The sequence below is a fragment of the Aricia agestis genome, chromosome 4, assembly GCF_905147365.1.
Source record: "Aricia agestis chromosome 4, ilAriAges1.1, whole genome shotgun sequence".
NCBI classification, from domain to species: Eukaryota; Metazoa; Arthropoda; class Insecta; order Lepidoptera; family Lycaenidae; genus Aricia; species Aricia agestis.
Window position 1 is genome coordinate 14,943,407 of NC_056409.1, and position 24,792 is coordinate 14,968,198.

At 37.5% G+C, this 24,792-nt stretch overlaps 1 protein-coding gene across 1 annotated transcript in view; it reads right to left on the minus strand.

Moving 5' to 3' along the window:
• The window catches only part of LOC121726593 (protein pellino), a 60,397-nt gene that overhangs the window by 16,381 nt on the left and 19,224 nt on the right, over nt 1–24,792 (minus strand). The window contains exon 3 of the mRNA XM_042114017.1: nt 22,092–22,323. Within this exon, the coding sequence (XP_041969951.1) occupies nt 22,092–22,323 (232 nt within the window). The remainder of the gene's footprint in view (nt 1–22,091; nt 22,324–24,792) is intronic.

A 24,792-nucleotide genomic window follows, 5' to 3' on the forward strand; every position in this document is an offset into this window, starting at 1 on the left:
TTCGCTAGCGAATAGTAATGTAAAATCTCATACATTTTGTGGGCGTTTACGATAATCGCTTGCCACTTGTCTCTAGGCCCTGTGATAGAAACAGTCCGAGACAGAAGACATACAGCCAGACGAGACACAGGAAAGTTTCAGAAAGCAGTTAGTATTGATGTAGTGGCTGAAAGTATTGCAGTTTCAGTGCTATTATTACAATGCAGATTATCGTCAGGCCGCATTGCCGTGGTTGGACAGGGCACCGTTTGCGTCACCCGACGTCACGAAGCGTCGCCCCATACATTAGGGTAAAGCTACAACATTGCTTTGCGGCGTCGCATGATAGAGTTCGTTGCGACTCCGCAGCTCGGTTGATCTGGCTTGGCCCTATGGTCAATTTTTACGCTGCAACGTTATGTTGTGGTCTGGCCCTCAGCCTTGCATGCGCTTGTGAAATTTTAGTGCCTGCTCGCCATTTCACTAAATGTCAACGTAGGCGCCCCGCCCACGGCTCACGTCACATTTTTTGCTGGTTCGATAACTGCATTTGTATTTGTCGACATTTGCCATACAGCCCCGGTGGCTTTAAAGGTGTTTGAGCCAAGCTGAAATATTGTCCTATTCTTTTATCTTTATAATATTTTTATTATAATTTTGAGCATACTTCTAAGTATGCACGTAATGGTAGTAGTAAGTAGTAGGTACGAATTGAAATTTTTGTGTCCATTTTCCAATCACTTGGTAACAACATACGCTTACAGCATAATTATAGTAAAAGCTGGTTCTATACATTTCCCCAAATATTGTTTTTAATAATTATAATCTTGTGATTAATGCACGTGTCGTGTAGTGTGTGGCAATTTAACGCATGACTTCATTGGAATTACCGGATCACACGAGTACCGTTGAGTGACGTCACACGCAGGTCCTGCTGTCCACATTTATTTTACCTCTGACGAGTGGCAGAGGCCCGTTACATATTCCGATGCAGGGTCCTGTATTTTCCGATTCTCATGTTAAAGGCCAAATTATAAGCGTAAACTATTTTTTCTATAGACTAGACGTTGAAGTTCGGGTTTTTCAAAAACAGGCTAAAGTACTGTTTTTCCGACACTGGCCCTAGCAGGACCTTCAACACAACAACACAAGCATTCTTAGCTTAGTGGTTACTCTGAATATAATACAAACAACAGAAAAACCACCGCGCTTATTCTATCACGATATTTGTAAACATCGACCAAACAGCAGCCTCTGGATCGGTATTCGCCATTCGGTGACGTCGTGAACGTGATACGTTCACGACATTAAGGTGACGCCGCGTTAAAGTAAAAAAACGCTTTGGATAAAGTTTGACAAATAGTTTAATCGTTTACAGGGTACTTCAAGTACCCTGTAAACGTTTACAGGGTAGTTAAAATACCCTGTAAACGATCAAATTGTTTGTCAAACTTTAAGTGTTTGTCAAACAATTTGATAGTGTACAGCTTTGTTTGAAGCGTTTGTCAAACAATCTACGTATTTGAGCTGTTTGAAGAAAATTTGGATTGGCGTAGCGTTTGACAAACGTGTTTGAACGTGTTTGTCAAACAAGATCTCATGATCTCAAAGTTCTCAAACCGATTCTAGCTAATTGTTTGACAAACTTGTACGTGATGCACGTTTGTTCGTCTGCGCTGTTGTTTGATGAAAACGTAAATTTCATCAAACAAGTTTATCAAACAAATTTGATCGTTTACAGGGTACTTTAGATCGCTTGTTTTCTATGAGAAGCCGGCCCGGCCTCTCATAGAAAACAAGAAATGGAAAGTGCGTAAGCGACAAAATGGTTTTTGTCGCGTAATTAAAAAACGATAAATATATTTCATATAAGCTATGGGCAAATTATAGTGTATGCTTGAACTAATTTATGTACAAATTTTGGAAGCTTAAATCACTCCTCTGTTGGCAAAATTAGAAACCCTGTTTTTATAGAGGTCTTTTTGATTAAGTTATTATTCTGTTATAAAAGTTGACCAATCGTGTTATGCTATGGGTAATAAAGATAAAGACATGATGAATACCGACAATGAACTTTAATTTCTTAGCTTTAATCATTGTTGAGAAAAATATCCACAGCCGAACATATAACCTCCTCCTTTTTGGAAGTCGGTTAAAAAATCGATATCACTGCAGCCAAACTATCGAGGCGTTACCTTAATTGAATGGTTATGTCTATTACATTGAATAGACTGTAAATTAACTTGATTAATTGTAAAACAAATATAACGCAAACACAAACTACAATAACAAGCAAACAGCGCATTCAGCAATAAATATTATTACGAAAGTTTTAATTATAATAATTACTTATAATTATAAAAAAGGGGTTACATTACTTTATAGTAAAATAGTAAAAACATTATACATTATATACAAAGGAGCGCAATTAATAATTAAACATCCTTTGTTCGTAATGCTCATGCGTTACAGTCAGCTACTCTTGTTCCCTTTATCCAGGTTATACCTTTTTTTTTACAATGTTTACCCTGGGAAAATATTATTCTTTACACAAAAACTTATTTGTCCTGTGGAATTATATGTGGGCGACATTTTATCTCAAAAAAGTGTTCCGAAAAATAGCATGGACTGTATTTTTCTGATCATTTCATTATATTATAAGTCATTTTTAAACAAGTTTTATATTTCAGTTTCTCAAGAAAGTAGTTATGTATAACAAGAATAGCACAGAACGTATGGTCTATTTATTTAAGAAATTATATTTCTGCAATTGCTTCTACATGTCGTATATTGTATTATCCACACATGCAAATGTGCGTTAAATGGTTAATGTTCCGAAGCAAAACTAATTCATTACCTAGCCCGTGCAAACTGTAAACCCAACAAGAGAAAATGCACCTACCACCACCATCCACCGACTCGTTTTAGAAACGCAGCAATTAATGAACCATTGATACGTAATTATTTTACTCAAATAAACTAGGTTCTTGCAGCTGCTGCTGTAAGTTTTAAAAGTTTTGGAGGATGTATTTTTGAACGCGTCGGTCGTTGGTTTGACTGATGAATGAGAATAGAGAATCTTATATCTTTAAACGAGCAATTCTTGTATCGGAATCGGCTCCAACGATTTTCATGAAATTCAGTATATAGGGGGTTTCGGGGGCGATAAATCGATCTAACTAGGAATCATTTTTAGAAAATGTCATTTTATTCGTGTTTTATCGATGATCGAGCAAAGCTCGGTCAAATAGCTAGTGTCATTTTAAAGTTTTATTTTGGGGAGACTGCATTAAGAGGGCGACTAACCCCTAAAATCAAACATCGTCCTTCTCTCTTCACACTCACGCCCGTCTTTCATATTATGCCAGGTGAAAAAGAACGACGCGGATTCATCGCCAAATTAGTTTTTTCTCAATAACTCGATAAATATACAACATTTTAAAAATCCGCTAGGTCGATCTCTCAATGATATAATTTTATACAATGTATTAAAATATTAACTTAGTTCAATGCACGGTTATGGCAATAAATGAAAAATTCGTGAAAATTAGATGCATCTATGTGATTTTTTCTATCGAAAAAATTTTAAGATATCGTGTTTTTGCTCAGATCGAATTCTCGGAAATATAATGTAGTATCTAATTTTAGAAAATGAAACAATTCGGGGCTTATTTTCAAATAATTCATTTTTATACTTTACAAGTAAATGACAGTATCTTTTTTTTAATTTGATACATATCGTCGACTGATCGTTGGCTACAAATATAAAAATAACAATAGCTCCCACACCGGTTTCGGTGACGGTGGCTGGTTTCATTGAAACCAGGCCAGCTACGCAGGAGTAATTTTATAGTGCCCAAGTGTGTGCGCAGTACACAAGAGCACTCTCTATTCCTTTACTCTTATTAGTCATAATCCAGTGGGACGGAAGACCGACACGACCGGCGCGAGAGACCAGGCGCAGAACCGACTTTTTACATGCCCATCCGACGCATGGATCATCTTACCTACTTGTCAGACAATCAGGTGATCAGCCTGCATTGTCCTAACCAAACTTGGAAATAACATGTTTCCAACGCGGGAATCGAGCCCACGATCTCCGAGTCAGGAGCCGCGCTCTACACCATTAGACCACAGAGGCGTTTAGGCTACAAATAGCTACAATACAGGACTAATTTTGATATGGCATAGATAGATGGGTGACCACGGAATACACAGGCACTTTTATCACGGGAAAATGTACAGTTTCCTTGGATATTTTTTCATGCGTGACGCAAGAAACAGTCTTCGTCATATTGACCACAGAAGCTAGGTTTCTTTTATCGCGAAAAATGTACAGTTTCTGCATCATTTTATTTTGCGCGTACAGAGTCCTTGAAATATCGGGTACAAATGGTACAATATAAAGTGTATCATAATAAACAATATCCTTGCGTCGGTTATGAAAATTTATAGCTTTAGGGTTATAAGTTGACTTTGATTGATTCTGCCCAGCGAAGATCGATGAAGAACTGCGAGCTCCCTGCTACTTCCCTCTCAAGTCGAGCGAAGCAAATCTCTCAGTATCACTACACGAGAACCCAAACTCTACGATTTTAATGCAACATTAATGTAGCTTCGTTCCTTGTTTAATCCAGTCCTTTTAAACCGACTTCAAATAAGCAGGAGGTTTCTCAATTCGACTACATATATATGTTTTTCGAGGATATCTTCGCCACTTGTGAACCGATTTTGAATTTTGATGAATCTTTCTTGGATTATTCTTATTATTCGATCTGTGAAGGTTACTTCACAGATCGAATAATAAGAAAATACTGTTTAAAGACACTTTTTGTTAAAATTATCCTGTTCTTAGAATGGCACATAGGTCAAACAAACGTTATAACTTATAAACTTTAATAGTAGAATCGAAATACTTCTCTCCACAATAATCATTAGTATAGTAGAATATAGTTCTTATCGAATCAGGAAAACGATTGACCTCATTTTGATTGCATTACGCTCTTTTATTAATTAAAAGCCGAGCAGAGATTAGCGATAAGGTGTCCTTCTAAAAACGTCTGCTTTAAATTTTTAATGACCCCTCGGAAGTTGGGATTTTCCACTTTGTCTGATTTATTATTGTACCTAGTCTGGCATATTATAATGATTACTCATCTTTAATTTAATCTATCAATCCCCAAGCGGCAGCCGGCAGCCGCATAACAATTGAAAATCTATTGTGTCTGCGATACCCACGATGGAGATGTTAATGAAAATTTTGTCAGAAAATGTCTAGAGCTTCATATGACTAATATCTTTACTAAATTAAAGTGTGTGGTCGAACTAGAGATCAGAACAAACCGAGAAAAATTACAACCTTTGACATACCTCTGTACGCACAACTCTTACTAGCGTAAGCGTAATTCATACATTGAGACAAACAAACAAGAATCCAACACAGAACAGTTAGCAAGTTATTCTGTAGACCAAGTTTAACACGCTCGCGTCCAGACGGAAATTACACTCAATTCCGTACCTGTCTGCCGCAGCGGACGAGTGCTACCCTTGTTTCCATAGTATGTGTCGCGCTTATGCAATATGCAACCAGTTCTTAGGATGTCCTAACTAAGGTCTAAAACTTTTCCAATAAACTCGGAGCCAAGCTTAGCTGAAAAATGCGCAGTTTCTGGAGGTAGGGAGCCAGTTTGATTGTTTTCGCACCTTAGTACTTATGGCACGTTCTGGTAGCCGTAGAAAAGAAAAAAATGTTTTGTGTGAGATATATAATAATGATTAATGAAAATTAGAGATAAGTAATCAAGTGTCCTGTGTCTCAGAGTCCGGCTCTAAGTCAAGTGTCCTGTGTCTCAGAGTCCGGCTCTAAGTCAAGTGTCCTGTGTCTCAGAGTTGATTAGCCTTGCTAATATTTCTGTGATTCAAGTAAACCAGATTGCAAAAAACCGTAAAGTCGGCAATCATCAGTTTAGCCGGAGCACTGGAGCGCGACTCTATAATTTAACTATTGCAATAGCGGCAATGACCGCTAAATATGTCTTTTGCTTCGATTCTTTTTAGGATTCCGTACTCACAGGGTAAAAACGAGACGTTATTACTAAGACTTCAATGTCTATCCGTCCGTCTTTCACCAGGCACCAGGTATCTCAAGGACCGCAATAACCTGAAATTCTCACAATTTATGAATTTCAAATACTAAAACCTAAATGAAAAAAATACAGGACCATACAATAATGGTGTTATTGTATGGTCCTGTCCTGTATTTTTTCTCGATAATATCAATAAATGGTTTATGGTACGGAACCAATCGTGCGCGAGTCCGACTTGCACTTGGGCGATTTTTTATTAAGCGCCAAATCCTCGATCGGTGTCACGCGTTACGGCCCCGGCAGCAATATAGCGAGAATGTTTTTATGATGCTATTCCGTTTGACGGGTCCCACGTGAGCATTCTTCGGAGGCTCGATTTTATTAAATCCTGAGACGCGGCATTTTATACGTGCAGCATAATAAGCACTTGAGGGAAAACATTTTAGAAAACTTATTTCAATTTGGCACCTTCGAGGCGCTTCACGTCTGAGAAGATTTGCAAATAGAGGATACAAACTGCAAAACTAACCATTCAATAGAGTTAAGGATCTTTAAAGAGATCAATTACCGTAAACATCACTTGAACTCCACGATCTGTAACGGTAAGTCAAACGAAAAGTAGATCTACAGCCTATTTTATCGACCAACTCTAAAAGTAGACAATTACAGAGAATCCAATTGCAAATCTATCAGATTACAATAGAACTATTGCAGCATTAATCGTGTATCAGCTAGTTATACCGGTAACAATCGGAACGATTTGTGATGTCAGCCTTGGCAACGCCGGAGGCCCGGAACACTTGAGAAATGATAGTGGGTGTGGAGTAGGCGACGGACGTCTCAACTCTCGATACTATGTATGCATACATCTGGATATGGTGCAACTATCGCCGACAACATGGAAGGGGATTGGCAAACAAGATTTCGGACAACATAGGAGCAAAAAGTGGAAACAACCGATGGAGAACGATCCTGACAAAATAGCAACAGATTTTAGAGAAAAGATCATTTGCCGGTTTAGTAGTAATGTCTACTGACAACATGGAAGTAAGATTGCAAAGAGGAAACTGGGTGACCAAGTGCCTAATGCATAAAACCGTGCGAAAAGGCTAGAGAATTACAGCTATATCTAATAAAAGCAGTCTGGGAAAGTACAGGTTGAAAACACCTAAGCCATAAGCCGGGGGCGATAACACGAGGGTGGGTGCATCCATTATGCACCCTTCTGAAAGTAATCTGTCCTGAAACCGAGCGGAAACCAAATAATCAGATCAATAGTGAATGAGTCTTGTTGTTATTTACTTTATTATACTAGTGTATAATAATCTGCTACTGTATATTATGCCTGATGGCAAGTCCCCAGTTAAAACGCTTGTATCCGGTTTTTTCGGTTTTGTTTATATTCTTATAGGATGTTGGTTGCCATAATGGGCGTACGGTGTACAAAAGGGTTTGTGTCAACCCACGTCAATAATTATATTCATCCCTATTTCTATACTCATCCGATTCATTCCGATCCATTTCACGGCGTCCCCTTTATCCACATATCTCATTAGCGAATAATGGAATCAGGGTATCAAAATGGTCGCTCTCCATTATGCCTTTGCATCCTAAGTACATTTTATGTATTTATTTTTCCATCTTCTGTTTGTAAGAAGTTTGTAGTGTTACTACTATCACTTCAGTCTTGACCTATTATCTTTGTTATTTAATTATTTATCAACATATTGAAATCTCTAAACGCCAAAATAAAGTGTCCTCTATTACTTTTAATTTTAAAGTTATTGTACATGCTGGTGATAAAAGTTAACTGTACATCCGTCAAAGGAATAGCTGATGGCAATGAAGGCCCGTTACACAACCTACTGATACTATATTATGGCCATTTATTATCGTACGACTGAATATTTAAAACCCGTTCGGATCCACCCGCGTATATCAGGGATTCCGCAGTAACCGTACGTTATGTCCTTCCCACTGATCTATATTTTATGCCAAATTAGATAAAAATCGTTCTTGAAGTTCGTTAGCGTGTTCAAACAAACGAACTCTTTTAACAGTTTTACTTAACATCACTTCAGAATTGCATATAAACAAACACAATATCTATTTTTAAATTATGAGAAATCTGAAAGTAATGTTAAAGTAATAGAAGGACACAGATAACTGCTGCAGTTCTCCCTTCATTAATCTACTAAAGGTTAAAAATAGAAATGCCCTAAATGTATGTAGTTGACTAATGACTATAGGTCTACCAGGATCTGATGGCAAATTTTGATCGCAGATTTCCAAAAAATATCCTTGATCATTAGCTAAATTTTTATATTTGCATGTTTCACACACAGAATCAGCCGCTATTCCAATGATATTCTACTTATACAGATCTGTTACGTTCATACTATTAAATATCTTCCGAACAACATTGACAAATTTGACAGATAAGTGAAACAAAAGATACGAAATGCCATTTACATAAAAGAGACAGAATAAATAAAAGACGGCCCAATTGGGTCATATTTGAAGCTTCACAACGCGCACGGTAGTAACATATTTGCTTTGAGTTTTTTATTATTATACTAGATGTCCCGCGCGGCTTCGCCCGCGTAAATTAGGAATTTTACAGAAACCGTACATTTTCCCATAAAAAATAGTCCCTACTCCCTTTAATTGGTCTACTCTATATCTGTGCTTAATATTGCCAAAAAAATTGCTCCAGTAGTTCGTAATTTCTAATATTTCCCCCGCTTTTACCACATTTTCCAGAGTTTCTTCGGCCGTATTAGTCTTAGCGTGATAAATGAGCTATCTAACACTGAAATAAGTTTTTAAATCGGACCTGTAGTTTCTGAGATGAACGCGTTCAAGCAAACATACTCTTCGGGGTTTATAATATTAGGTAGGTATAGATTTTTTTAAATTATCGCTTGACAAACTCGAGTCTCGATCTAAAAGACTATGAAAAGTACCAATAACAGGGTGATTATAGGCTCATAACCATGGGACGATGCATGGTATAATAATATGGTAGTGATGATGATGATGATGATGAATGTAATTTGCATAGTAGCATATGCTTTCCGTTCTTAAAACAACGCCGAAACTCCCAAACTTGTATCTATAAAGAATCAGGAGTTCTCCCAGCACCTTCCGAACCACGGTATATCAGGTATACCTCGGTGCAAAATCTTACTTGTTGGTAGCATATGCTTAGAATACTTCTCACGAAACCGAAGTCACCACATGTTTCCATAAAAATTTTGAGGAGTTCCCTCGATTTCTTACGAATCCTTCATCAGATCACCACTTTAGTGAATATAATACCAAATTGGGATGATACCCTATGTACCAAAAGAAAAATTTTGAAAATCGGTTAACAAACGGCGGAGTAATCGTTGAACATAAGAAAACGAACATAACACCTCCCCCATTTTGAAAAACGGTTAAAATTGTAGCCTATATGTTATTCTGATGTTTAAGCTATATTATTGTAAAGTTTCATTAAAATCCGTTCAGTGGTTTTTGCGTGAAAGAGTAACAAACATCCATACATCCACACATCCACACATCCATACATATATACATCCAAACAAACTTTCGCCTTTATAATATTAGTAGGATAGTATGATCATTGCGCTAAACGGAAAAAAATGATCAAAATATTTTATTCCAATTACCCCGGTAGTGCTAGAATCAATTTCTTTTCTCACTTTTTGCCATCAGATTCTGGTAGACCTATAGCTTCATTATGCAGAAGTTCACACTAAAACTAAAAGTAGGTGCGATAAAATTTTCTAACCTTCAAAGTTTACAATACTGTAATTTGTTGTAAACATGTAATATATTACGCATTGTGTACAAATTTTGAATAGGAGGTTAAACAAGACAATAATAGAGATTCACCTTGGCTGCGACTCGCGGACTTAAATTTTTTTAATGGCTCACATTGTTATATAATGGAAGGTTAAATACCCTTGAGAATACACGCATCCCCATTATGTGGCTATTGTCCGATGGAACAAAGATCCCCAAGATGGCGGCTGATAGTTTACACAGGATACCTCGCCGATGTCTGCACTGCCTACAGTAAGATATGAAGACAATTACGCATGGGAAACGGATTTTCCATTTTCCAGACAACGTTCGCTATGTTTTTTTATGAAGGGGACAACCTAGTTGGTGTTTTATTGCTAAGTAACATAATATTTAGGAGCAGCATGTTAGCAGCTAGTTTCACAATATTCAGCTTTCGAACATTTGAAAATGGAAATAAATCAGGTTACAAATTCGATCCGAACGGAAATTCCCATTTAAACGATGCCAAAGGCGAAATTGGTTTGCTCACGAACGCGACGAATTCGCTGAATTCTGTACCTTTGCCACATGTTATCCTCTCCAGTCTCCACAGACCACAACCCCAGGAGACACGAGACGAATTCTCTATCCATTTAATTATAGCATGAAAAAAAACGTAAAATGCTAAACCTACAATCTTAAAGATTCTAAGAATGGGCATCAGATTCAGGTAAAAGACACAATTTCGTCAGGTAAACCGTAAATCAATAACGAATGTTACTATTTGCTTGAAGTTATATTTGAATAATGTGTCTTGAATAATATATCCGTGCTGGTTAAACAGAGTTAATAGAAGCATTAAACTAGTAATGAATAGCTATCAACGGGCCACAGAAGATTCATTATTAATAATACAGTCGGAGCTGTCAACTTGTTCTATTCAGTGGTAAATTGAGTTAGGACAGAAAGAGGTCAAACGAATCAGGGTAACGGTCTAGACTCCAGATATAATGGACCAGTCGCTAACAAAGCAACAGATGCAGTCCTCACCTCGGGCGTTTCAAACCGCACGCGTGGCATGACCGCATGCATACAGCATACATTGACAGTTTATAAGGGACATAATGGCAGATTTACTTTATCAAACCATCATTTTTTGGGTGTAATTTCGTAGAAAGCAATAATAATTTCTATGGTGCTTACGCTAAGTTGCTGTATTATACTATAGTCATGAAATCCTACCCATGCTATTTATCTTCACGTAATCGGAATTGCAACAACTTTTCAAAAGAATAAGATTAATTAATAAGCCACTTCGGTGCCTCTTTTGATATGGAACTTTACACACTCATTAATTAAACTAATTAATAGAGGTATTTCTAAGGAAAATGCTTGAACCCTCGTAATTTTGGTAAAGCTGGTAAAGCCAACGATTTGCAATACATTTCCGCATGAGAAATTTGTATATTTTATTGTAAACGTACCAATTTTAATTCCATAACATGACAATGGTGTGAATGAAAAATATTTATCGATTTAAACGTGAGTAATTATGCACCTGTCTCGTTTGCCACTTTACATATTTCACTAGTAACATGTAATTTATTCCTACCTTGATTCTGCATAATTATTGCGATGTAAAATAATGCAGCAAAACTTTTCCTTTCATTAAGGCTTTCATTTTCAATTTTCATGTTAAAACGTAATATTACGTCCTCATATTTAATGATGTTGTTGATGGAGATACAATTATAAATTAGAGACCATTTGAGCGTGTAGGACATATAAACGTCTAAAATTCTTAATCTTGAGTTACGTTCAAAAACACCTTTCGGATAAAACATGATAGCATCTCGATCCGCGCCGAATGGCGCAAATAGAACCATTTAATTGTTATCACACAGCGTCCGATTGGTGATAAGTGATAACTTATGAGTAGTCCGTCTAGACGCGAAATAACAGGGCGTCTATCGTCGCCCCACAACCTTCAGGGTCCGATGAACCGTCTAGCGCCGTTCCCGCTGCCCCCTGTCTCATCTCTACAGATACCAGTTACCACGCATGATACGTGTTAGAGCCAATTTGCTTTTATGTTTTACGTATTATTATTTTTTTGAGATATTAAATGGCACCGGTCGCGAAAGTACAAAACTCCTATTTATGCCTGGTTAGTGGTTTCTAAAGCTTTTTGACTGGAGTTTATCTATTAACCCAGCCTTTCCCAAAGTGGGCGATAGCGGCTGAAGGTCTGAAGGTGTGAAGGTGTGGGACCGAGAAAAAACATGGGGGCGTTGTGTAGAGGCTTGGGGGTTGATTTATTTCATCAGGATGCATTTTAAATTGAAACAATAGGGGCGCTAAAATATAATTTGTTCTTAGAGTGGGCGGTAAACAAAATAAGTTTGGGAATCTCTGTATTAAATAGCGTCAATCATTGGTTCACTTTTTAACGTCAGCCAATCAAAGAGATAAATAATAGAGAACTTAACAGTCAAGGGCCTCAGGAACTGGGCATTAATCCTTTAATCCCCGATGCGGGCGATGAGTTTTCAGAATTAATTACCATGCTGCATAATAATTTTATTACATAGTTCAGTACTGTATAAACTATAATGCATCACAATGGCTCTTCATATTGTTACCTTGTTTTTGTCATCATAACAATACCCTGTATGTGGCACTGAACTCTAGATACAATAACTGTTTTAAGAAGCGGGATTTCCTTCCTTGTACACGACCGTGTGAAAACGTCCAATTGAAATAAACATCTTTGTGACGTACTGCGTAGTGCGTTTTTATAACCGAGAACATTACTGTAGTCTGGCAAATACGTCCTATACATATATTATTTACTATGAAAGTGAGTTTTTGAGGTCTATCGGGTAGATGACAGATCTGTAGATTTGCATTCTATCATATCTATGAGTAGACTCTATACTCCACTCGGGCTAACTTGTCGCTAGCGGTCATTGACTCCCTGTCAAAAGCTTGTCATTTTCCATATAGTATTGCCATAGGCCATAGCCGAGGTCTAAGAACAAATTAAAACCGTAATTGTACTGTATAAGTTCAAGTCGATTAAAAATACGGAACCCTAAAAAACCTAGAGAAAGTAGAGTATACAAATTTGTGAATTTTCAGTTACGTTTCGTTATGGTCCATAAGAGGCAAAACAATTTTCTTTATTTTATGGTTGTCATCAACTAAGCGATAACACTTTCTAATCTAGCCATCAAGTAAACTTAGAAACTGTGGGTAGTGATTGAAACGTGAATTACTTTTTCATTAGTTTGAGCGGTCCGAGAATATTACCACTTTCGATGTGTTCCGTTTACACCGGAGTCGTTGGATTCATTCCAGATATTTTAGAGTTAGTGATAAAATGTTTAGCTTAATGCCGCATTCAGAGACGAATATAATTTACTTAACTATAATTAAATGAAGATTTAATAGAAATCAGAAAATAATGTGAAGATTGTAATCTTCTACGCCTTCAGCATACAAACTAGAGTAACACAATACGCAAATTGATTGTATATTTCGTAGATGTGTGTAGGCGACTAGGCGATCGTTTGTAGTCTTATCGTAGGTTTTTACTGTTCACTCGTAAACTCGGAAACCTCACTAGTTACGTTCGTCACCGTTATGTCAACGCCTCGTAACCGTTCGATCAACACCAGCCTTGCCTATTTATAGTACACCTTTTTTATTCCAGATTATCTGTAGAAATACAGCCGTACTTACACAATACTGTATTGTCTCTGTAAATTCATAACTCGATGAACGTTTGCATTCATGGTATACTTTACCCCTATTCGGAAATGCGACAGCATCGTTCCTTGTCAAATTCCCGGATTGTGAGGTATTTTGATTGACTAGCGCCAAATAACCGAGGCATTAAGTGTCTAACTAAACACACTATGCCGAATTTCCGAGGCTGAAGTTCGGCTTGATTCCGCCTGCAATGTATTTTAAATTACCGATGGGCGATGATACACCATGCCAAAATTCCGTCGCGTTATATTGTATGCGTTTGAATTTCCGCCGCTGAACTTCGGCATAGTGTGTTTAGACACTAACGGTTAGCCAATTAAAAATGATATTGAAAAGGTAAACTCCTGTCAAAAAACTTCAGAAAATGGGCATTAGTGACATGACGCTTGCAACACCAAATGATAAATCAAATCCCTAACTGTTTGACTCCTAACTTTGCTGTCTAATTCATCTTATCAGCTAAGTACCCTCTATCAAAGTTGGAATAAAACAACACTATAGTATCACCGAAAACACAAGTTTTCCGAAGTATCGTCGCTGAGCGTGCAAATCAGAGTATTGATTGTCGGATGGACGACATAGCGACGTCCTTGGCCCGACCACGCCGTCTCGCGACGCCCTCCACGGCAGGGCTGACTCCTGCCAGTTGCCAGGCCAATCGCAGACATAATTATTAAAAATCTATCGTGCCTACTCGCGTCACGCGTGTATCTGGGATGAGTTAACCCTGGTGGTTAGACTCTCATTCTTCATGTTTATGAAAAAGTTTTTTTTTTCAATTATTGTCTATAATATTCTTTATATTCTAGAGAGGCTTCAATTGTATAGTTATAACTTATATATGTTGGGTGCCAAAATCTACTTCTTTTCGTCTTAATTTCTATTGGGATTATAATTAATCAAATTATGTTTTTCTTGTTTGAAACGATAAAATTATGCCACTGTCTAGTGTTTAGACACAAATATTTCATTACAAAATATGACAATATTATTACAGATTCAAAGAGATAAATAGATAGATGTAGGAATATAAATTAAATAGTAGCGACAACCCTAAGTTGCGATGACGTCACATTATCACCCCCTATTCTATTTGAAATGCGAAGCGATATTATTATGACGACATTCACTTGTAAGATAGGCACCCAAAACCCATTAACGTCTTCAAAAAGGGTACATTTAATGAATCTGATATCTATCTTGGGGCACGGCAGTGACCCGCCAAGTCGACCAAAAAAGTGGCACGGCCGTACCATACTTTTCTCGAACCAATTCAGGCTCTTTTTGACCCCCTATAACTTCGTTGCGGATAAACCAACAAGCCTGAATTTTCAGTTGCTAAGCAAGCATTGTATAAACACGGTATATTTAAATTTTTATTAAATTTGAACGAGTAGTTTAAGAGCTGTGACTTGTTAAAGTTTCTTAATTTTGTCACTGACTGACTGACTGACTGACTGACCGATCACCAAAAGTCTAAGGCACTTCTAGCAGACATAGAAACTTCAAACTTAGAATATAATTTGTGTTTAGTGTCTAAATAAATAAATCGACTTGGACATCGCATGAAAACACAATGTATCTTACAATTTATATATATAATTATTATATTATTAGATTGTTTAGTCTATTACGCTCCATGCGATTGATGCAGTCCTGTAGTGATGTGTGATACTGTATAGTATAATTATACTAAACAATCTAATCATGCGATGTCCAAGTCGATCTATTTATTTAAAATGTAAAAGATTTTTAATATTGATATGATAATAACTTACGTACTTACTTGAGACAGGTCTACTAGGTAGGGACTGAATAAATTAACCGACTTGGTATTGCATGGATCTCATAAATTTTTACGGTATAAAAACTGAGTTGCGAGACTTGGTTTTTTTACAGGATGTTTTTGATGGGATTTAATATCTATACTGGTCAGTTATTGCGAATATAAACTCGAGACTGTTAGCACAGTATAAATAATATCAGTAGATCTTCTTCGTAATAGATATTAGATATAGACCTCTTATCGGAACGCGGACAAAACAATTAAGGGTCAATTCAGACCGCAAAGTGACGAGGCGAGGCGAGGCGCGGCGCGGAATAAATTTGTATGGATTTGACAGATTTCAATTGCGTGTCTCGTGAGACGTCTTTCTAATCTGTCAAATCCATATAAATCTAGAAATGCATATACGCGTCGCGTTGCGGACTGAATCAACCCACGTGATTTTAGACAACCTAGAGCGAACGTTGCAACTTATACGTGGGAGAGCCATGCTTCGGCAGGAATGGGCCGGCTCGACCGGAGAAATACCACGTTCTCACAGAAAACCGGCGTCAAACAGCGCTTGCGCTGTGTTTCGCCGAGTGAGTGAGTTTACCGGAGGCCCAATCCCCTACCCTTATCTCTTCCCTACCCTCCCCTATTCCCTTCCCTTCCCATCCCTATCCTCCCCTATTACCCTATTCCCTCTTAAAAGATCGGCAACGCATCTCTTCTGATGCTGCGAGTGTCCATGGGCGACGAAAGTTGCTTTCCATCAGGTGACCCGTTTGCTCGTTTGCCCCTTATTTCATTAAAAAAAAAACTTGCAAACGCGACAAAACTTGCTAAATAGCACAAATTTTATTCCAAGAGTACACTGCTGTATGTATATATTCGTACTGTTTGTTTTATTTTATTTGAGGTCACTGGGTCAATCGCATAGAGGCATAGACCATACACGTAAAGTTATCATTGAAACAAGACGTTTACATAATCATTCACTAAGGCACGCGCATTTGCATTCGTTGATGCGATTCGTATGTTAATTGCGCTGTAATTGCGCTGCTATTCTCAGAGTTCTTCCTGATAACTGATAACTGATAAGTCTCAACTCTCGATACGCAATTAGTCGTTTTATACAGTACCTCAATTCTGGTATTTTAATCGAACTTTAATACCTACCAGCGTCAATATGGTAGATGCAGTCTCTATAATATTATTATGTCTGTCAAACCTGTCAAATGTCAATGTCAAACCAAAAGCGTTCTGATTGGTCATTAAAACCGACTAAGGTAAAAACAATAATAACATACTTATAATATGAACTAAAAAGTATTAAATAATTTTTCCTATCCAATATTGCCTTTTTCCGAATTCGGCTAAACCTCAACTATTTCTGTACTCAATCTTCATCATTTTGAAGTCGGTACCAGCGTAGCTAGCACGGGGTTTCCCAGTCGATTCTTCGGAAGAAAGTAATGGCAGTTTCTTTCCCATGTCTACATATCTTATTCCCGAGCATGGCACCACCCATCGACTTGAGTTTCAGTGGACAAAGACAAGAAACTCTTTCCATAGCAACGGCAATTATTTTTTTTTGACATTTAGTTTCTTGGTTCTTTTTTTTTAATTATGGTACCTCGGCTATAAAACCATGGCCAGTGTCGAGTAAATGGCGGCAAATTAAAAAAATCGACGTGTAGCAACCTTGTCTATAGCCAGAATTATAGTTTTGATCTACGAAATACGAATAATAAAAACTAAGGAACTTTATTATTCGTAGTTTGTAGATCAAAACTATAATTCCGGCTATAGACAGGGTTGCTATACATCGGTTTTTTGAATTTGCCGCCATTTACTCGACACTGGCTATGGTTTTATAGCCAAGTGCCATAATAAAAATAAAAACAGAATCAAGAAACTAAATGTCAAAAGCGGATCGTCATGCTTGACTTATAGATTTTCAAAAGCGAAAGATATCGAGATACGAAAGAAACTTTTACTCCAATGTTTTTCCGGTAAAACTGTCAAAATTTAGTTTCTTTCGTTTGTCTACGTGCTTATGCTAACTATGCAGATAGTTGAATCTTTAGTTCTCGAAGAATAGAATATTTGAAACTTTTGGAACTGGCACCGACTTCAGTATTATATTCTTTTGTTGTTCTATAATTCAAAATTATAGAACAACAAAAGAATTTAGAGAGCCTAGAAGTGCTCTATATTTATATTCAGCCCTAGTGAGAACAATCTTAGAGTACGGGAGCCCTGTATGGTCACCAAATTACCAAACACACATAGATAACATTGAGCGAGTTCAAAGAAAATTTCTCAAACTCGTTAGATACCGACATAACCCGGGCCGAACAAGTTCAAAATACCACAACAGGCTTTTAGAATATGAAATGGAGACCCTTGAAAGCCGACGCATTTATTTCGATTTAATATACTTTTACAAAATTATTCATTATATTATAGAATCTCCGAATCTCCTCTCAAACATCAACTTTAATATTAAATTTAGCGCTCGCAGGGCTAAACACACAAACGTTTTTGCTCTGCAAATGTATAAAAATAACATCTCCAACTGTAACCCGTTGACGCGCATGGCCAGGCAATACAATGATTTAGCTAAAGATTATATTGAATTGGACATTTTTAATAAAAGCTCTAAATCATTTTCGACAATTCTAAAAGACATCCTCCATAACCTGTTTATTCTGAACAACTTTGAAGTATGATGTATAATATAACATTACTACATAACACAATATCATGCTATAATTATTAGTATAGTATTATAGGAACTTAAATTTGTTAATAAATTTAGATTAGTTGTATGCACATAGTTTTACGTTACAATCCAGCTTAGATACCAATGTAAACAACCGCCTTGTATTATTTGATTGTACTGTGTATTGTGCTTTTCAATAAATAAATAATAATTATAAACAACAACATGACGTACTAGGCACTAGCTAAGTAAACGAACTACGCATAAATTTTTTATGCTAATGCCAGTCATTAGATTTCATGATAATACATATTATTTGACCGATTGTCATTGTATAAGTGCTAGGAATTGACTTTAGCTCTATAATTTGTACCATAAGTATAACGAAAAAAATATTCAGGTCTTTTCTTTGAACAAAAAAGAGTAGAGACAAACTTCCCTTAAAAGTCCTTTCGTCATTATTAATAATTATGATATCCACTATTGCTAATAGCATGCACAATTATGGACATCGACCATAGGCAATAATAGACAAATATAATGCCCGTAATCTTTTGATTTGCCCATCATAGGGCAACGTGGATACATCACATATGACAAGTAGAAGAAGTAGAGTAGGAATGGGTATCTCTAACTGTGACTTCGATTTCATAATTCCTAATCCTTTGTTTGCAAAGAACGTTGTTTACAAAGGTTAACAAAAAGAACACCATCAACCAGACAATCAGACTACGTCGACAGAAAGAGGGGCAAGATAATCGCACGCATTCAGAGATATTGAAGAATATTGCTCGTAGATAGCATTGTCTCTATTGCCGATTATATTCCGATAACCTTAATAGCTAAAGAGATAACTGCTGTGGAGTATCCAGGACATTTCAGCTAAAATGCTAATATCAGACAGGACATCTATTTGATATACAGCATTTAAATTGTATGGAAAAGTAGAGAGCGAGTGAGTGGTTTAAGAGCCCAATCGTAGAGGGAAATGGAAACAAATAGGTATACTAGCTTGTCTGGAATCTTCCTCCTATACAGTACCTTTATTATTTGACAATTTTATATTACCTTGCACTATTTTTACAGATTTCAAAAACTATTAATTAACGAAATGTAGAGCCGGTTATTTTCAATTCCAAAGGTAAATAAAACAAACGATTTCAAGCGTGGAATGAGGGAAGTATGAAAGGGGGTGTAGATTGTAGTGGGCACGTTTAAAAGTGTTGATTTACTTGCGGGCGACAACAATGGCGGCTGGCGTCGAGTGAACAGGATGTGGAGCGTCGACCGCAGTACCCGGCCCCATAGGAATTGCCCGCGATTGAGAGAAATGCGGTGCGGTGAGCGCTACACCGAAACCGCATGGAGCGATTAACACTGTCTGGGCTTATGTCATCGACAGAGGGTATTTTAGTTTCATGTGAAATCTAACTTTTCCAGTTTGCATTGTAGGTTTGTTCCTGTATCACGCAAAAACTACGAGTAATGTAATTTTTTTTAAATGTTTCATTATTCTCATTTTAAATTAGATATTTTATTATCATCATATGGAAAAATGTTTCATTTGTAACACCAACGAAGTGTGCACAGATCAGCGGGGCTAAAATGCAACGCAAGCACTTCCTCTCAATCAATTCAGCAAATGAATTGTCAAAACTGTCAAAGTGACAAATGTCAAAACAGTACAAAAATACAGAAATGCAAGCAGAGTTGCATTTTGCGATTTTAGAAAAATTAATCATATTATGATTCATATCATGAATCTTCAAAGCGAGCATTTCAGCCCCGCAGCTAGCTGTACAAGTTAAAAAATATGCTGCTTTCATTTTACCCATTCACAATTCATCATCAAAACCAAAACAAAGCATCACGCTGTTCACGCATCTGAGTCATATTCTACAATTACGCAAAAATTCCTTCCGGTAGCGTCCTCGGCGTTATCGGTTAATTGGTGGCGTCGCGGGTCGTTGGCGCTAAGTGAGGGGGGGGACCAACGCATTGTCTCCGGGGGGCACTAACCCATGTGCGATTAGATAGCAGCTGTTGTTATAAACAATCAACGTAACAGATTTGGGTGATAATTTCTATAAACAGAAAGCTTTCGTGAGATTCAGAAAGGTTTAAGTTCCTTCTCAAGTAAACATTAGTTGGATGGTGTTACAAGTATTTTCAAAGCATCAACCGCATTGTTTAGGATTATAGGTTATGGACAGGACTATAACAAGATGGAGTCAGAATATCTACAAGTCAGCACTCAGCACACATCCCGGAGTGCAACCCGTTGTTTTTTTTTTTCTGTTTGAAGGCAGGAAAGTGGGACTATAACAAGATGGAGTCAGAATATCTATTCTGACTCCATCTTGTTATAGTCCTGTCCATAGCCCAGTGCTGCTATAATCCTAATTCCTAAACAATGCGGTTGATGCTTTGAAAATACTGTATCACCCACCAACTAATGTTTACTTGAGAAGGAACTTGAACCTTTCTGAACGTTTAGACCTGACTATGGCCCATATGGATCTCCATATGGGCCATAGTCAGGTCTAAACGTTTCCACTATCCTGCCTTCAAACAGAAAAAAAAAAACAACGGGTTGCACTCCGGGATGTGTGCTGAGTGCTGACTTGAGTTTAACATTTTTTACCCATCCCAAAAAATTACAATAAAACGCAGCTAAAAAAGTTTTCACTTTACCAGTAACTATCAAACTTGGTAACTTTGAAATACTTTAAGTTGAATTGTTCGCGTTTCCTTGTGGTAATGCATCGCGAAGCACTGGATCCCCAGGGTGAATAAATTTCTTAAATTCACAGTTCCCAATTCCGCCTTCTCCGTAATTTATATTTTGGTCTTTGTTTGCCAAAACAAAACAGTGGACTTTACTTTTTTACTCCTTTATCTACAGAGAATTTTAAATGAGCAAAGATTTAACCTCTCGAAAAGCTTCTTGGTACGACCGCTGATTTACTATAGCCATTTTGGAAAAGGATTATAATTAACAACTTAGGCTTACGATTTTTTAGGATGCCTCCCACCCATAACGCGTATTTATATATCTTAAAAATATGAAACATCGCTGAACCTTTCTGTCAAAACATTTTCCGCTATGAAAGCAATAATTTGCTCTCCAACAATAAATTAAACTTATTTTCTAATAGCTAGGACGAGAAGAGTAAACGTGATTACTCAGCCACACTGAATGTCACAACGTGTTTGTTGGAGATACTGCCTAGTGCCTACATTGTTCTATCTCATTGTTGAGCGAAGGCGGGGTGTCTGTTAAGTGATAAGTGTTCTAAATACGAGGGACAGACACATTCAGGAACTGCTGACGTTATTTCGTCACGTTCCTTGCTCCATCCGTGTGTTAGGCAATAGGCCTTCGCTGATATGAAGTTTATAACGTTTTAACATTACACATATTTTTTCATAGTCCCAATTCCCATTATTTGTATCATGATGAACTATAAAAGGTACTTTTGTCTTATTAAATACGTGGAATATCTTCCATGTTTTTAATAAGTGGTATATAGCTAAATTAATAATAACAGTTGTAGTATTAGCTAGTTCATAATGTCCTAACTCCTGAGCATTTTCGGATATTTTGAGCCAGTAGCGAGGGTTAGTTCTTATTTAAAGGGAAACGTACCGGCTACCGTATACCTATTATAATTTATATTGGTTTTGGGCTGAGCATATACGGATATTTTGAGCCAGTGGCAAATAGCTACTGGATTTTCTTTTAGGAAACCCCTCTATTATATTGTAGTTAGATGAAAGATGGCGAGATGAAGTGGATGCCTACATCTTACAAGCCAGGCTGGCCTGCGGTGGCGAGCGAGACGGATGGATGACCTTGGGCGAGGCCTTTGCCCAGCAGTGGGATAGTATAATAGACTCTTGTAAAAGTAGACAATATTATGTAAGAGGTAAGGAGGTAAGTAAAGCCCATAACGGTACTCACTTGAAACATATCTGTGTCGGGGTCCTCCGTGTACTCGACGATGACAGCCTGGCTGCGGCTGAGCGTGTACGAGATGGAGTGCTGGCTGGCGTCGAGGATCGCCTTCGTGTTGAGCGGCGTCTTCACCACGTAGTGCTTCGACCGCCGCACGCCGTTCGCCTGCGGCCGCCGGTACAGAACAAATTTACTCCGGCGCCGACCGCGCTCGCCGTTCGGTAGGAACCCATTGTATCTGAAACAAAACGGATAATTTCAATCAATAAATAATTAAAATGTAGAAAAGAGAAAAAAACCGTGTACCTACATAGCTCGTTTCTCTCAATTGGAAAACAAAAAAAAAAGAAGGCCTTTGCATCCATTGTGGATAATAATTATATAAAATTCTCGTGTCACAATGTTAGTTACCGTACTCCTCCGAACCGTCTTTACTGAGTTTTACCAAATTTTTATATGCATGTAGGTCTGAGAATCGGCTACTGGCTACTTTTTATGTCTATCTAATTAAGTACATTCCCTGTCGAAATTATGTCGTCCCTTCTGCTGTCGAATAACACAAACTATGTAGTAGAGACTCGGAATATCGCGTTAATAAACATTGTCTATTAGTATGCATAGAAACCTACATCGCCTCGTGAAGTGGGGCGGTTTTGATCAAGCCCGCTCGTCATTGTTGAAGGGCTTTTAGTTAATATTGTTAGAGAAATAGATCACTGAATCATACATAACTTAGAAGATACCATGGGCGTAGCCACACTGGGGCAAGCTGGGGCGCTTGCCCCACCCTAGCTCTGACCTATAAGGTGCCTAACTAAACAAAAAAATATTTTTCAACTAACTACAATCATAATATCCGTAAAAAAATTACACAAAAAATTAGTCGACATAAAATAGAGTGCGATGAAGCGCGCACGATTTACGCGCGCATCGCTTTATTTTCTGTACCTGAAACAGATTCACAATTATTTTGGCATATGCACAGAGCACCGACAGCTCAAGTTACAAAAAAAATGGGGGGGGGGGGGGGGAATACCCCCCCTTTTTGGTGCTGCTGCCCCACCCTGAGCCCAAGGCTGGCTACGCCCATGGAAGATAATATTACCATAATATTATAACGCTTGCAAACAAACATATTAAGCCAATAAGAACAATGACAGAGTTCAAAAGCTACAAAATTAAAAATCCTAATAAGCCATATTGTGTCTGTAAATAGCGCCGTTGGTAGAGCACTACGTAATTCAATTAAAGCTAAAATCATAGCTAATGTAGCGAGCGCGAGCACTCCAACAGTTGTTAAACTAATTACTCCTCCAGCCCGGCCTATTAGTTCATCGCGGCGGACACATACTACCATGTCTAGACTAGACAAATTTTAGTACAAAAATATTTGTGTAGCTTATCAACCTCTAGCCCGTAGTCCATATCCATTCGCCAGTTTCGATAGCGTAGTTACACGGCGAAAATGTATGGGATTTGACATAACGCATTGCTAATTCCATGAAGCTTGCTAATTGCAATGCGTTATAATGTCAAATTACATACATTTTTAACATCTGACTTTACTATCGAAACTGGCTAAGGTCTGGGGGCTTAGCCAAGACGATTTCTTTATGACATAAGCGTTTTATATCTTATGTAGAATATGAAGTCGACATGCGACTCATGTCAAGTCAATAGGCTTGATGACTATTTTTTTTCTTATCGGTAATTGAAAGACCCTTAAAAATAGAAACATCGCTGAAAGAATGACTCTGATAGCTTAAAAATTCACCAAGATATGACAATTCAATTCATAAAATAGACCTGCCCGAAACGCTCCACACAAAGTGCTACGAAAGACTGACGTCACTCTTTCGTAGTTTGTACGCATCGGGAGAGAACTTTGTTCGATAGGTATATTAAATATTGCGTTTATGAAAGTGGTTTCATAACAAAAGTTGCTTTTAATTGCATAAGTTATCGATTGATATACAAATATTAAGAAATTTAATTGAAAAAAAAATCGACTTGATTATCTAACTTTGAATGCGCATAACAAAAAAAATAAAAATGCTATCGAGCTGTATATTTGGGAACACTTATTTTTCACCGTGATTTCTTTATTTTATTAACAAAATTCGCTAATCTTTGACCTTGTCATCATCCCTATTGCATAGATTTTGATCGGCGATAAAGTTCTTGTTGGCTATGGGCTCTGGTATGTTTTCGATACGACAAACGATCTAACAATGAGAGCATAGGCACGCATAGACAACCGTTACGTAGCATAGACCAAAGTAGCATTATAGTCTCGGAGGCGGTGATAAGAAGCGAGACAATGTCGACGGATGGGCTGGGAAGCCGAGCAAGTGCAGCCTTTGTGCTGTATTGTGTAACACGGCGAACGACGACCGATCACATACTGTTCAGCGAGCATTTTTATATGGAAACATTATACATGCAGTGTTGCCACGTGAAAAGTTGTCGGGTTGAAATAAAATATTATACCACTTTAGAAAATTGTGAGGAGGATACCGTAAACTTTTACAATAATTTACACTGGCACCTGAACGATATAGGATAATATTATGTTACCTAGTATGACTTGTAATGTTTCCTAATAAACCATTTGCCTAAACTAAAATATCCTAGTACTCCAAGCAGGTAATTGTAACACAAAAATAGTTAAATGATATTAGTTGTTACCATTAATATTTACCTCAAA